The sequence below is a fragment of the Cuculus canorus genome, chromosome 1 (assembly GCF_017976375.1).
Source record: "Cuculus canorus isolate bCucCan1 chromosome 1, bCucCan1.pri, whole genome shotgun sequence".
In the NCBI taxonomy this organism is placed as follows: Eukaryota; Metazoa; Chordata; class Aves; order Cuculiformes; family Cuculidae; genus Cuculus; species Cuculus canorus.
In genome coordinates this window covers 67,973,961-67,988,217 of record NC_071401.1, presented here as the reverse complement: position 1 = coordinate 67,988,217, position 14,257 = coordinate 67,973,961, and the positions used below count along the sequence as shown (strand labels likewise).

At 41.5% G+C, this 14,257-nt stretch overlaps 1 protein-coding gene across 3 annotated transcripts in view; it reads right to left on the bottom strand.

Moving 5' to 3' along the window:
• AFF3 (ALF transcription elongation factor 3) overlaps positions 1-14,257 on the bottom strand; it is a 328,608-nt gene that overhangs the window by 84,347 nt on the left and 230,004 nt on the right. For all 3 annotated transcript variants that reach the window (XM_054087687.1, XM_054087694.1, XM_054087700.1), the window contains exon 8: positions 9,766-9,817. In XM_054087687.1, the coding sequence (XP_053943662.1) occupies positions 9,766-9,817 (52 nt within the window). The remainder of the gene's footprint in view (positions 1-9,765; positions 9,818-14,257) is intronic.

Genomic DNA, 14,257 nt, shown 5'->3' with positions numbered 1-14,257 from the left:
GAGGCAGGCACTGCAGGCTGACTATGGATGTGATTTCCTATACCACACTCACGGCACACTTTGGCAAATAAAAGCCAATAAATTGACTGTTGGCAGTTTCAGACATTTTGCTTTCCATTTTTCCTGTCCTGTGGATTAATCGCTGTTATTACAAGACAGCTCAGTAACAGCAATTGTATGTAATTACAGCAGTTATACCAAAGACTGAGATGAGTGTCATCTCGGTATGGGTACAGAAGGTATACAGAAGTGTACAGAAGGTGAGAATTTGAACCACTTCTTTGGTGACAGTGCAATAATATATATTACCTGTGCATGAGTAAATTGCATTGCTTCCAGATCACCTTATTTGTCTTCCTCGCATTGCCCTGGAACTGTGCAGTGAACCATTTATGCTCTAAGTCAACACCTCCCACACTAGCAAGCATCCAGGCTGCTGGATGCCACCCTATATTGGACTGCAGTTAGTGAACTCAGATGTACTTTTTTCCAAGCAAGGGTTAAGGAATGATGTCATTACTATATACTGACATTTGGGAACCAGACCAGAACAAATACTTCTATACCTGTCTTTTTTCACATTTCAATCTTCATACATCTTTCATGTTGATTCTGTTTTAATTTCCTAAGGTTTTGTTTGTAGATTAAATGCAATTTATTTCTAAACTACTGAAGCCAGGAAAAAAGACATTTTGTGAATAGCACAACCTGACTGCAGGCCATAACAGGGGTCATGGGACTCTCCAGAGCTTCTTTCTTACTTCAGGTCTGGGAGTTGTTGTGCACCTAGAGCAAAACTGCTGGATAATCATCTTATGGTGAATCCACCTCAAGACAACCACACAAATATTTTTTCACCTTCCATGTTAAGATGTGAATTTGGCCCAACTCTGTTTATAGACACTTTCTTGCACTAGATGTTACACCTTTGCCTGTGAGATGGAGCTGCCTTCCAGCCTCACAGCTCTGCTCCCTGTGCAGGTGTTTATAGACTGTGATCAACCCAGACACCATTCCTGCTTCAGATAAGCTTGGTTCATTGTGTGGATCCCTTTCACTCTAAGGCACGCTTTCCGAACGTGTTAGACACTCCTCTTGTTTTGAAACCCTCTTCAGTTTTCTATGCTCTCCTTGAAGAGCTCCACAGTGTTGCGGTGACGCTTTCATCAGGGCTTAAAATGCAGGTAATGGAACGCTCTCACAGCTACGGATTTGCCCCCTTTAAATGCCCATGAGTGCTTTGAGGCCACAAGAGTTGCCTGAGGAACCCAGGTCAGGCAATTTATTGTGATTCCTAATGTGCCTTCTCTCACTGCATTATTCTGTACTACTCGCTATTCCTAGGGGCTTTGTTTGAGGATTGCTTTTTAGTGTGGATTTCTGAGGGATTTAAAATCACTTGTAAACTACAACTCAAGTGTTTCTCTGTAAATTTGCAATATAAATGTGTGAATGTGATTTTCATTGTCCAGTTGATATTTACTTAAGATTTACAGGCTGTAAGGCTTAACAGGGTCTCCCTTCCTTCTTCTTTTGGAGTTGGTTATCATCAGAACCACATCTTTTAAGAAACTATAAAACCCTTTCTGGATTTCATGATTTCTCCAGGCCTTTCAACATCTTCGTATTAATTTTTCACCCTGGAATTTTATTATTATATTTCTGGCCTACATTGTTCTTTCTCCCCTGTTTTGCCCATTAATCCTTATCAATCTTCAGAGGCAGCACAATCTAGTGACTTGAACATGGTACCTGAGATTAAAAGACCCAAGTACTAATCCTGGCTTTGCAGCTGACTTGCCATGAGGCTTCAAACAAGCCACATCTCAGTCTCAGTCTCCCTGACAGTTCTACAGAGATAATAATTCTTGCTTAACTCTACCTAAATACGTCTCAGGGGCATTGTATTAAGTAGTTAATACTTGTTAAGTGATTTGGATCTCCAAATTACTGTATAGTCAGCATGGGTATTAACCATACAGAGATTTTTATGTATCTGTCAATGCTGAGTCTTCTGTCCTACGTCTGTTCAGATTTCTCTGTTAGTCTGGTCATAACAGCCACAAAGCATTTCAGTGCAGATGAGTCAACTTCAATCTTTTCCAGTGAAGATGAGCAGAAAGCAAGTCCTTGGTACATTAACAAAATGGTTAATTTTCAATGACATGGGAGGAAGGTCTCAGTTATTGCAAAAGAAGTAGTGCTCACCTGGGAAAACCTCCTCAGTCTCCACAGAAGTGGACTCCTTATCCAGGAAAAGGTAACTTGATTCAAGTGCTGCTTACAGTCACGATATCGCAGGCAAAAAATGTCAGTGGTGTGTGACAGACTTTACAAGATTTACTGGGAAGTCTGAAAGCTCAGAAATTAAATTACAGTTTTTCTAAAGCCCATATATGTGAAAATATGAGAAGTACAAGGCTATATTCCCCAACTGGTGGTAACTTGCTCCAGGGAGGTGCTCTGTCAATAAGCTGGCTGCTACTCAAGTATCTACTCAGATTGTGCTAGAAATTAAAAAAAGAAGATGGGGGATAAGGTTTTAAGTTTATTGAAATTATTGGCTAAACTCCTGCTGACTTCAGAGAAGAGAGATTTGACCCTAGGTGCAGCAGAAATTGTAGCAATAGCTCCCCAGCCCTATTTTCTTAAATGCTATTTTTGATGGATTGGCTGCTGGCTCTTTTTGCCTATTTCTCATCACGTTCTAATATAGCTGCTACTCCCTTTAAAAATGTCCTCTTTTTTCTCATTTATTTTCTTCATCCATTTGTCTTTTATTCCCTTAATCCCTTTCCCTTTTCATGTTCCTTTTGTTTTCTGACATGGTCTCAGCTGTCTCTTTCTCTGTTTCTGCTGCCATCCGTTTCTGTGCACATGTCCTTTACCCAACTGCTCATGCTGACATCAGCCCAGTCTGAGTCGAATGGCCAAGGGGAGCGAAGTCAGCTTGGCCTCCTGCCTTGCACAGAGCAACAGGCAGCTCCTAGAGGGGCTGGGACTCTGTGTTCATACACATGCATGAGTGTGTGCACGCGCGTGTGAGAGAGATACAAGTGGAGTCCCTGCTGCATTCCTCATCGCGTTCTGCTTCCCTTGCACAGGAAAAAAACCCCTAGCTGACACTAAAACTACACAAGACAAGTACAGCTACATAAAATAATTGAGCGGGGTAAGAAAGTGAGTGCTCCGTGAGCTTCTGGATATGTTGGGGGTATGTTCTCCTCTCACAGCTTGTAATAGCTGCAATTTTACAAATGACACTAATTTGTGCCCTGAATTATTTGTGACTGCTGGTTCTTTAACTGTTCTTTTACAAGCAGGCTGGAATGAATTTGCCTAAATGCAAACAAACACTTTGTGGCTATTCTTGAGTGAGGCGAAGACTCAGGCACGGTGGCAGCCTTCAGTAGGGTTCTCTGTAGTAGGAGGAGCGGTGCGTAGGCTGATGGGCTCACAAAAGACAGGGACAAGGGAAAGCCAGCCCGGAGATGAAGGATCTAATCCATCCATCTTTGTGCCATAAATCAGCCAGCACAGCTGAATTGATTGCATCAGGATATGTTCCCACAGCAGTCAAAACGGACATTCGCATAGTAATTCCAGGTCATATAGGAAAAAAACCAACCAAAAGTTTCAAGAAGATGGGGTTAGGGAAGTTACAGTACATACAGAGAGAATCTGTCAGACTTGGAAAAGGGTGAAACCAGTGAAAAAAGGCAGGCTTTGTAGATTACTGGAGCTAAAAATTAGCTTAGTCATGGCGTCCACATGAAGGGGCAAGGAAGATGCCCTTGTATTTTCATTTTATTTTCCCATCTATTTTAAGAGTTTTGTACCAAGGAGCATGGAGATCAGAGTGCTATGTTTGAATTTCCCCAGATTTTGTGCTTGTCCAAGAGCCAAGCTGATCTGTAACCTTTTTCACTGTCATTCATGGTAGTGGCATTCAAATTTAGAGCTTGATGCTGTCTGCCAGTGCATGACAGACATTGAATCTGATTTTGTAAGAAAGGCAGTGATGTGAGCCAAGTTTGGCAGGACAAGACCGCGCTCTTATTTTGTTTCATCTGACAGTTTCAGTGAGGCAATCTTGGTCTTCTTGTCATGCCTTGTGGAAGTGCAAATTTAGATGTCACAGACATTTTAAAATCAGAGCTGGCAAACCACAAAAAAAAAAAAGCTTGGCTCAGATGGCTTAAATCTTACTCTGGATTTTAGTTAAGTTGGATACCAAAATGATTGCTTCTCTAATACACAGGAAATAATGGACTTGCTCAAGTTAAGTAAGGCTGCTACAGTGGCTGTTTCTCCAGTCTGAAAATGCACTCACATTGTAGCGACAGAGGGCTGAGCAGAGCATTTGGATTAAGTACAAAACCACCTGAGGTTCCAGCCATTCCTCAACAAAAAAAGCTATTTTTTTCCACTTATGCTTATCTCTGCTTTGTGCTGTTTTGGTTGCAGTCAGACTTGTGCACGGCCAGACTTCTTGAAATAAGTTTCCTGTGCTCAGTGGAATGAGAAACTTCTCATCAGAAGGATATTTTTTTCCCCAAGTTTATCAAGGCACTTTTGGAGAGAGAAATGAATCTACAGCGAAGTTGCAGGCTCTGTGCTTTTTTATTTTTTTTTTCCAGGTCTAAGTCTTCCCATCTCCTTTCTTACTCATTTTCCCTTCTGATCAAACATCAAGTGTTGCAGTGATGAAGAGGTGAATAAAAAGGAGTAGAACACTAAAATGACTTAATGTGGTTAAAGTACTCGGACACGGCATATGTGAATGCAATTAGTGCTGCCTAAAAATAGTTCTAATGATGAACAGGGCTATGCAGTGTCATGTTATAATTTGCCCAGTATAACTCTTCTCTCTAGACGTACCTGACTCTGTGCTCTGCTTGGCTGATCTTCGATTTCAGAAAGTGCCTTCCTAACAGAGGAGGTCTTATGGAAAGAAAGCTTGTAGCCAGTTTGCCCCTTTCTCAATTTGTTTCAAAATTCATTACAGAATCCTTCAAATTAGCTGCAATATTACATTTCATATGCAGAAGTAGTGCTTATATGGACTCTACTAAAAATTATTCCTTCTGAAAGAAGGTGCATGCACGACTGTTCATTTCAGGATAATTTTTATCTTTTTTTGATTGTTAGTCCATATCCTGAAATGAAAGAGAAAAGTCCCACACACTATTTAAAATATTGTCTTTATACACATTCATTCTCTCTTGTTTCTGGCTACCGTTAAAAAAATGAATATGAGTTTGTGACTTGAAAAAACTAATAATTTCCTAGTCCTATTTATGTAGGGAAACAGTCACACTGATTGCAATTGGCCACATAGATGGACTTCCATCCCGTGGCAACGACAGGATGGATTTGACTGGTTCTAAATTCCTGTGCTGCAGACAATCCTGCCAGAAAGATGCATTTACAGCGCTGAGCCCTGGCATCCCTCAGTGCCTACGCGATGAGGAGGAAACATAAACACTTACTTCCCCACCGGAGATGTGGGTGCAACTTGAATTAGCCTCAGGCTTTCTGGCACGGCCATGGCCAGAGTGATAGTGGAGCACTGAGCGGTCCTCTGGGGCCAGCAGCCCACCCTGGCTGTCCCCAGGCTGCCATGGGCGGGGGCAGCCCTGGGACCCCCAGGATGGTGCCAGGCTGGGTGGGCTGCCATTGCCATGTGGAACTCTGGGTGGTAAGCCAGACTGCCAAGACTTTTATTGTACTATGCTGAAGCTGTTCCTGGTCAACTTTCCTAAGACTGCTTTTGCCCTGAGGTGTCCTGTGAAGGGACATGGTTTTCTGTTGGTCTTAGCTTGCCTGTGGAGGGGTCAGTTTTTCTCACACCGCCCAGAGCCTGCAGGGCCAGCGTGTCCCCATCCCGTCTTAAAGAGGGCGGCCACCTGCAGGTAAATGCTGCCTTCCCTCTTCCTGTGGTGCAGGGTGGACGAACAAAATTAATGAACCCAAGAGGACTGTTTGCTGCCTTCCTGTGCACTGTGAGGGGAGGGTGTCTTCAGCCCCAGCAACGACCTACTGCTGCAGGGGAATAGTCATACAAGAGTTTGGTTTTTTTTAAAATAAAAGAGTACTAAAGTTGGGTCTTTCCTTTCAAGATACAGCAGAGGCTGGAGTGCAGAGCCATGTCCCTAGGACTGTGTTCTGATTGCTTCTTCAACTTCTGTTTATACAATTTTACAAAATTTTTGGCAGGAATCAAGAGCGCATACCAGGGTGTTGGCTTTTATGAATCCCATGGGATGTGAAAGTCAAGCTGACTGGATGAACTTTGGTTACATATTCCAGACAAGCACAATGACTCTATTTATTCAGACTTGGCAGCCAGAATGCAGATTGACTCTGTGGGTAATAAATTTTCACAGCCACAAAACTTCAGCAGCAGCCAACCTCATCCTGCACAGAAAAAAATGCATGCAAGGAAGCAGATTTGGGTTGCAAAAATATGCTAGATTATTATTCCATGTATGTGTACCAGTCAGTTAATTTATTTGGCCCTTGATTGACATGAATTGCACAAATGATGCCAGGGATTTTTTTCCCTTTAAAGGAACTACTTTCTATTACAAAATTTTCATATTGTAAAAGGACAAGTAGGGGGAAAAGAAGAGAATTGTTCATATTACAATTGACAATCTTCTTTTAATATTTCACCCAAGACTGATTTAAGTTATCCAGTGACCTCTACAGAGAAAGGCAGGGTATTATAATGGGGACTGTTTCAAATGCTATGCCACACTTCAAGGAACCAAAAGGCAATAACCACTACAATTCAGTACTCTGAACAATCTTAAGTATAATTTTGACATCTTCATGCTACAAAGCTTCAGATGCTTTCTAGGAGAGATGATGATCAAATTATTACTCCAAGTGTTATAAATCAAAACAAACTGGCTGTTTAACTTGCAGATTTATGTTAACTACCTTGGTATCTGTTAATTGCATGCTCTTCAGATATTGATTGGGGATTAAAAAGTATATTTTCTTCAATCTGTGTGATGTAAAATATGCCAACAGGAAATTTTCCTTCTGCATATTAGATCCTATGATCACTGCCTGTAAAATTAAAATGATCAGTTTAAATGGATAAACTATGCTCATTAAAGAGGAAAAATACATTTATGTAATTAAAATTAAGAGACTAATATGTGTAGATAATGTAATTACCGTGGGCACACACACATTCAGCTCAAACCCAGCCTCTTTTGCCTCTCCTGGATCTGTGAATCTCACTACCTTAACTGCTGAAGCAGAGGGAAGGGTTGGGAATGCCTTGCCCAGTGGGGGTCCCGAAGCTCTTATTCATGCCTGTGTCTTGCATTTGGCCTCCCTCACCCATGGCTCACATTCCCTGGGTCAGTCATAGCCTCCCAAATACCAGCCCTGGGAGCTCAGGAGCACCTGTTGTCCTTTGCATGGCTTCAGAAACTTTCTGTTCACTGCTCAGCAATTTTAGATGCAAACCAAGTATCTCCAAGGTTTTCAAAGTCTTTCCTCTAAACTTCCCTATTTAGAAATCAGCAAAATGAAAAGCTTCCCAATTCTTGTACCACTCACCTTTAGCTCTTTGAGAAACAGGACTACTTAATTGAGACTGATTACTTAAATATTAATTAATTATGTAAGAAATATCTGGGAATCACCCAGGTACTATTCCTATTGCTTTATATTTGACTTCTTTCTTTCCTATTCCCAAGCTCAGGAGGAGATCTGAGATTAAAGAGCCTCAGAATTAGGAAATAAAAGGAAATGTACAGTCAAGTCAGAAAAAAATGTGATGAGGGAAGAAGACCAAATCACAAAATAATTGTCAAAAGTTGCTCATGCTAGAGCCCGTGGTGATTACAAATGAGTAATTGGATCTCATCTCTGCATTTTCTGGCATGGGTGGCAAACTGTCTTGTTTGAAAGCTTGTTCGAGCACCAGGGTGAAAGACCCAGGCTGTATCATCTGCACCTTTAAGTTGTGGTTACTGAGCAAAGACCTTGCATAGCACAAATAATGCTGAGATTATGGTTGGATTACAAGCACATGAAAGATATTAGTAGTTATATGTGGTAGCGCTAAACCAAAGGTACCATGTGTGCATGCCTGAACAGCAGTACTTTTCCACTACACTTTCTCTGAATAAATCTACCCATGTTCTTTTATTTCCTGCACAATGCACACTTCCACATGTATTTTTCTGCTTGCTTTGAAGCAAACTAGAACCAAAGTGCTCAGGCTCTACCAGCCTGTTCCATACTGATATCCATTCTGCAGGATCACATCTCCCTTCCTACTCAAAGGACAAGCCACCTCTCACAACCTCTGGCTCTCCTCTCCCTGACTACCCAGTCCCTCATTGCAAGCACCACGGCATCTTGGTGTGCTATTGTTATTCTTCAGACATCCCTTCTGTCCCTCACTTTACCTTGCCCTACACTGTCTATGTGCTACATTTTAAACTATCTAGACAAGCAGGAAGAGTAATTAAATGTGAAGACTTCAGGATGAAATACATTAAACAAAAAGAAATTGCATAAATATGTAAATAATTGATCCACCTGCTGAATATTCTTAACACCGAGAAGCTTTGCTCAAAACAGATGAAATCATGTTTTAATATAAATATTAAATTATTTTGATTTACCTCCTGTAATATAATGTAAAATACAAACTTTAATAACAAGAGCTAAAAAAAACCCCTGGAAAACCTTCATGCCTACACACCTAGATTTATTTGTCTAAGATTCCAAATTTCTGAAGTCTAGATGGCTTCAGTTACCCTTGACTGAAATAATCACATTTGAAACTCATGTTATATCCAGGTCTGGATCCACCTGTGAGATGCAATCAGTGGCAGTACTGCCCTCATATGCCCCGGTGAGGGCACAGAACATGTGCTTTAGTGCAAGAAGAAAGGGAAGTGGCTCTTTCCCTCCCAGTACCAACTAAATTATCCATGCCAGTATAAAGAGAAGGAGAGAGCATGCAATAGAACCGCTTGGCAACAGGTACTCGGCTGGCCATATGAAAATCAAGATGCTGACCTATTATACAAGTACTTAAGTACTGAGACAAACACAGCAATGATTTAAGGAAAAATTGGGAGGCACCTCCCCTTGCCAACAAAACCCAGCTGTCCTCACACATGGAAAACTTTTGCTGACGTATCTGCTTCTAGTCAGGTAGTTTGGAGTCATTAAAACTCAGGCAAGTGCCCTAATTGCTGTCTTATGGAGTGAACCAAATAGGCTTTCTGCAGCTGTTGTTGCTTTCTTAGCATGCAGTGAGCCACACAGAGAAAGCACTGAAGTTGCCCGCAGGAGAGGCAAGAGCTGGGGGGGATAGCAGTGAGGTCCTAGGCAGGCAAGTAGTGAGCAGCCCAGTGGCTAAGCCCTGGGGCCAGCTCATGCCTGTAAGGTTTGGCCTGAATCCTTAATCCAGAATTCCTGTTTCCCCCCTCCTTGGCCAATTTTTAAAACAAACCGAATTCAAAACAGGAGACTGATAGAAAAACCTTCTGGGTCACATCAGGGTAATAAATCAAGAGCGTTGCAGACTGTTCCCCACCAATACAGTAGTTAGCACACGCGGGTTGGCTCTGAGCAGCAACATCTGTTACTCCAGTTACAGTACTGCCATGTATTTTGATAACCTTCATGTATGTTTTGAAAAAGCATTAGCAAAATATTTGCAGTAGCTCAGTCTCCACATGAAACAAGCTACACGTGACACGTTAGTTGTCTGGTTCTTACCTGGTCATTCTCTTCTTCATCACTGCTTAACTTGAGGTCATCTTCTAGCATTCTGGAAAGCAAGCAGTAGAATAAATTATATTTTAACAAAATGCTTTAAATCTGATGTTTTCTCTGAGCTACTGTAAACATTTAATAATTTAAATAGAAAGAAAATATATTTTATCCCAGTTACTCTGTAGATGTGACACTTTCTTTATAATTTTTTCTTATCCAGTTGCTATCAACAAACTTCTTAATTTATTTCCTACTCTTACTGCCCAAGGGAAAATGTTTACTAGAGTAATAATGTATTTTGCAAAGATTCTTGTTATTGCACTCACTGACAAACAATTTTTATATGCTAAAAATAATATTTTTGATGCTGACAGGTCAGTAGTCTCTCTGAAAGGAAAATTTTTCTCCATTTGGCTTTGAGCTTACAAAACAGAAGTAGATATTTACACTGGCAGTACTGCAGCACAAAATAAGATTCACTGATGTTTCCCAAAGGCCATTTTTACTTTATTGCATACTTGATATAAAATTGACATTGACTGAAACAATTAAAACTAAAATATATTGTCCTAGTGCAAAAGAGTATCCACAAGGATTTCACTTCATATAAGCATAGAAAATAATGCATCTCTCACAATGGGAACATCATCCACCTTTTCCATATCTTTTACTCAACTTACTTCAGCTTTTAAGATTTTACCTCCATGTATTCTTTTTAAAAGCTAGGGTTAAGTAACCAGCAGTTAAAGGAGTGAAGGGGTTCAAAGATTTCCCCCAGTGGTAGAAAGGTCTTCAAGAATGGGACCTATTTTTAAAAAATGCCTCTGTAATAGTAATAATAATACTAATAATAATTCCGAAAGTTGCTAATTTTTCTTGTGTTCTGGGAAAAGAGAATCTGTAATTTCATCTCAATTCCAGAAGCAAGCTTGGTGAGCAATTCAAACACATCCTGTGACGTGGGTGGTCCCCGGAGTGTAAATATATCAGGAAGACATATGTAGTAATTTCAAACCACCTCCTTGTACTTGTGCCTAGATCTTCCAAGAGCGTGCCTGAAAAGCGTGACTCTTAAACAGGCGACATGGAGTGCCATGTCTGAAAAGAGTACCGAGCCTAACCACCCTCTCTTCAGCTCCTTGCTAGATGTACAGTCCCTGCCTCTTGCTGCCATCACAGCTGCTTCCCTACTTCTTCACGGCACCTTTTGGGGAACGTAGGTGTATAAGAACAGGATAGGAGGGTCAGAGCAGAAAATTCCTACTAGTTCACCTTTTAAAGACTCCTGTCTTGCCTTTTTCCCAAATTTTCTTCTTCTCGTGCCGAGATTTTTCCTCTGTAAAACCAACTTATCAAATCCAGTAAAATCCCATTGCAATGCAGACGCCTCAAATATATAAGGCACCCATTGAGTGAGAGGGACTTGACAATCTCACAGCAAGGCTTGCCTATGTTTTACCCAGAAATATGTCCACGGGCAGGAAAAAGCTCGCTCGTCCATCTCCTCAGTCAGTAAAAACCCTGGTGACCATGCAGCCACCAGCCAAGCTAACAAGCCCTGCTGAGAAGTGGGCAAATGGGACAGGTATGGATGGCAAGGAATACAGCTAAAATGTGTCAGAGGGGCAAAGCTTCCTGTAAACACTGCAAGATCCACACTGGCTTTGGATCCCACCATTAACAGGGATCCAAAGAGTCTTATAATTGCTATTTTTTTTTTTTTTTAATTAGATCTGTTTAGGGAGTCCCTGAGTAAACAGTGCTTGAAAATAGAAAGCTCAGATCTGGGATTGGGCACTAAGTAATTAAATGTGAAGAAATCTGCCCTGATAGTGATTTAACCAGAGGGAGATGTGCTTATTGTGTGAAAAGCAGAGCATGCAGGGTGTCAGTGCCTGATCTCCCTTGAATTTCAGTGTGTGAATTTCTGCTAGCGAGGTGGCAGTTAAGCACATTATTTAAGACTTAGCAATTTAAATGGAAGCTGGAAAATCAAAAGCGTATAATGAAATGTTCCAGGTAGCTCTATGTATTTATTAGTGTCTTGGCTTTTTGTATCAACATAAAAAAAGGTGTATTGTGAGGCTGTGATTAGAAGCAATTATGATGCTTTGAAGCGTTTGGGTTGTGTGGAATTGTGAGTAAAGCAACAGGAGTACAAGCAGGAACCATCCACACAAAAGGAACAAGAAACCTCAGCACTGGCCTATCAACCTCTCCTTGCTTGTATGTTTTAGTCTATCTTTATTTTCCCTATCTGTTTCTCATTTCAGAAGCACTGCTCTCCAAGAAAAGCACTGCCTGCCCAGGGCTCATGGCCCTTTTTGGAACTACTGTCAGCATACAAACAACCTCCTAATGCTGGGGTTAGGGAAAAAAACAGGTCATTGTAAAATGCTTGCTTGCTTACTCTTTTTCCCTAGAGTGGGATCTGGCAGGTATAAACGCCATACTTAAAAATCTTCACTCATTCCCACTCTGCTTTTGCTGTCAGGTGAGGTCTTCAGCCCCTGATCTACAAAGTGATTTCAGCTTCATCTGTCAGTAGATTTGTAGAGGGAGGGTCTTTGAAAAAGAGGCAGCTGTCAAAGCCCAGGCTGAAACACCACCTTTATGGGGAGGAAGTATTTGTTTCAAGGGTCTCTAGTTTGCAGTAAGCATCTTGAGGAAGTTAGATCAATGTTGAGTCTGGATGCTTTTGAAGAACACTCCTCCTAAACAGCTCATCTCTGTCATGACAACAACAGTGGTTAAAAGCCCATAACTGGACCAGGAGACCCCACTTGAAGAGAGGGAGTAGAGAAGAGAAGAAAAATACTTAAACCTCACAAGAGGCATTACATTAATTTGTATTTTATCTGAATAACACTTCAGCACAGATTCAGCACAGGATGAGCATTGGTACATCCTATGTTAGCAGAGCACTTCAGATCATGTTTAAATAAACCACTTCTTGGGGTAGAATGTCTTCATGTATTCTGGCAAACTAGTACAAGGATGGACAGACAAACACATACAAGCTCATGTGTAAACACAGCCTTTCCAACACAGCCTATCTACAGCTATTCTCTACAACATCTTTTTCAGAATACACAAAATCCAGGCCAGTAATTTCGATCATCTATGGGCTTTAAGATTTTTCAAAATAGACTTGGCTTTGATGTGCTTGGGCACTAGTCTAAAGACAAGTAAATATATTTTAGTAAACAAAAGCTAGAAAAAAGAACTAGTACTCAAAGTGGCTCTGAAAAACAAACACCACCTCTTAGGGCTCCTGCATATAGTCAGGAAGTCACTTTGCAGAACCTAATTACACATTTTTAGTGAAATCTCTGTGAGGTTGTGGAGGCAGCGAGGAGATGGGAGGGTTGGGCACAAGCGCTCTGTGCACTATAATTAATGCATTTGTTCCTTTCTCCACGAAGAACGTGACAGGTAGAGACATAATGAAAGGAAATGAGGATGAGTTTGGGATATTGAGAAATGCCTCAACAAGCCAGCTGGTTTCTTTCTCCAGTAACCAATTAAGGGGTTGCAGCATGGGGTGCTGGGACACTAAATTACAGTGGTAAAGGAAGGGGGTGAGCAGTTACTTACACGCAATGGCAAATAGACAGAAAGTCTTCTAGAGGGCATCAATATCCAAGATCTGCCAATGTGACTGTGTGTCCAAATCTCCCATATAGCTTACCAGAAATCCTGACATGTTTTATCTGCGGGCTGCTCCCTGCAGTGGTTCAGCAGGCTACCGGGGCAGGGTGACTATGTGGGGCACTGCACAGGGACCCTGCAGGACTTCTGCTCATCCCAGCATGTTGAAGGGACAGGAGATACTTCTGTTCAAAATTACCTGGGGTTTGGGATGGGAAGCCACTGCAGGCTGTCAGGGAACCACTTTGCTCAGAGGGAATGATGAAGTTGAGACATGCAGCTTCACTGTTTTGTCTTTTTTCCTGATTTGTTGTTGCTGGAAAGTTAAGTCCCAAGCAAGGATTACTTTCATCCCCAGCCAGAGTCCACCGGATAGTAGGAAAGCATATAGTTTCCCCTTCAGGAAGTAACATCAAAGTAACATCAACTTTCAAGTGTGATGGCAGAGCCAGGGCCTGAATCTGAGATTGATTTTTTTTTTTTTTTTTGGGGGGGGGAGTTTGAAAGAGTTGGATGAGAAGGAGCTCCTGGGGAAGAAGGTGCCCAAGGTGCAGTGTCTGGGGGAGGTGGTCTTCAACAGCCAGTTGGTTATTAGTTGCAATTTTTAACATCTGGAGCCAGCCTGAGACCCTTCCAGCATAACCCTGCTTAGGATGATACCTATTTTCTTCCATGGTGAAGCCACAGCCCCACCTGGGAATTATTGTTCAACTCTGCTGGTGAACACAAAAGAAGCATCAGGCATCACACCTTGAATTTTACTTTAGCCTTTGACACATTTCACATTTCTTGGCCTAAGAAATGTTTTCCTTCTCCCCTGCAAATTATTTATTGAGGCATAAAA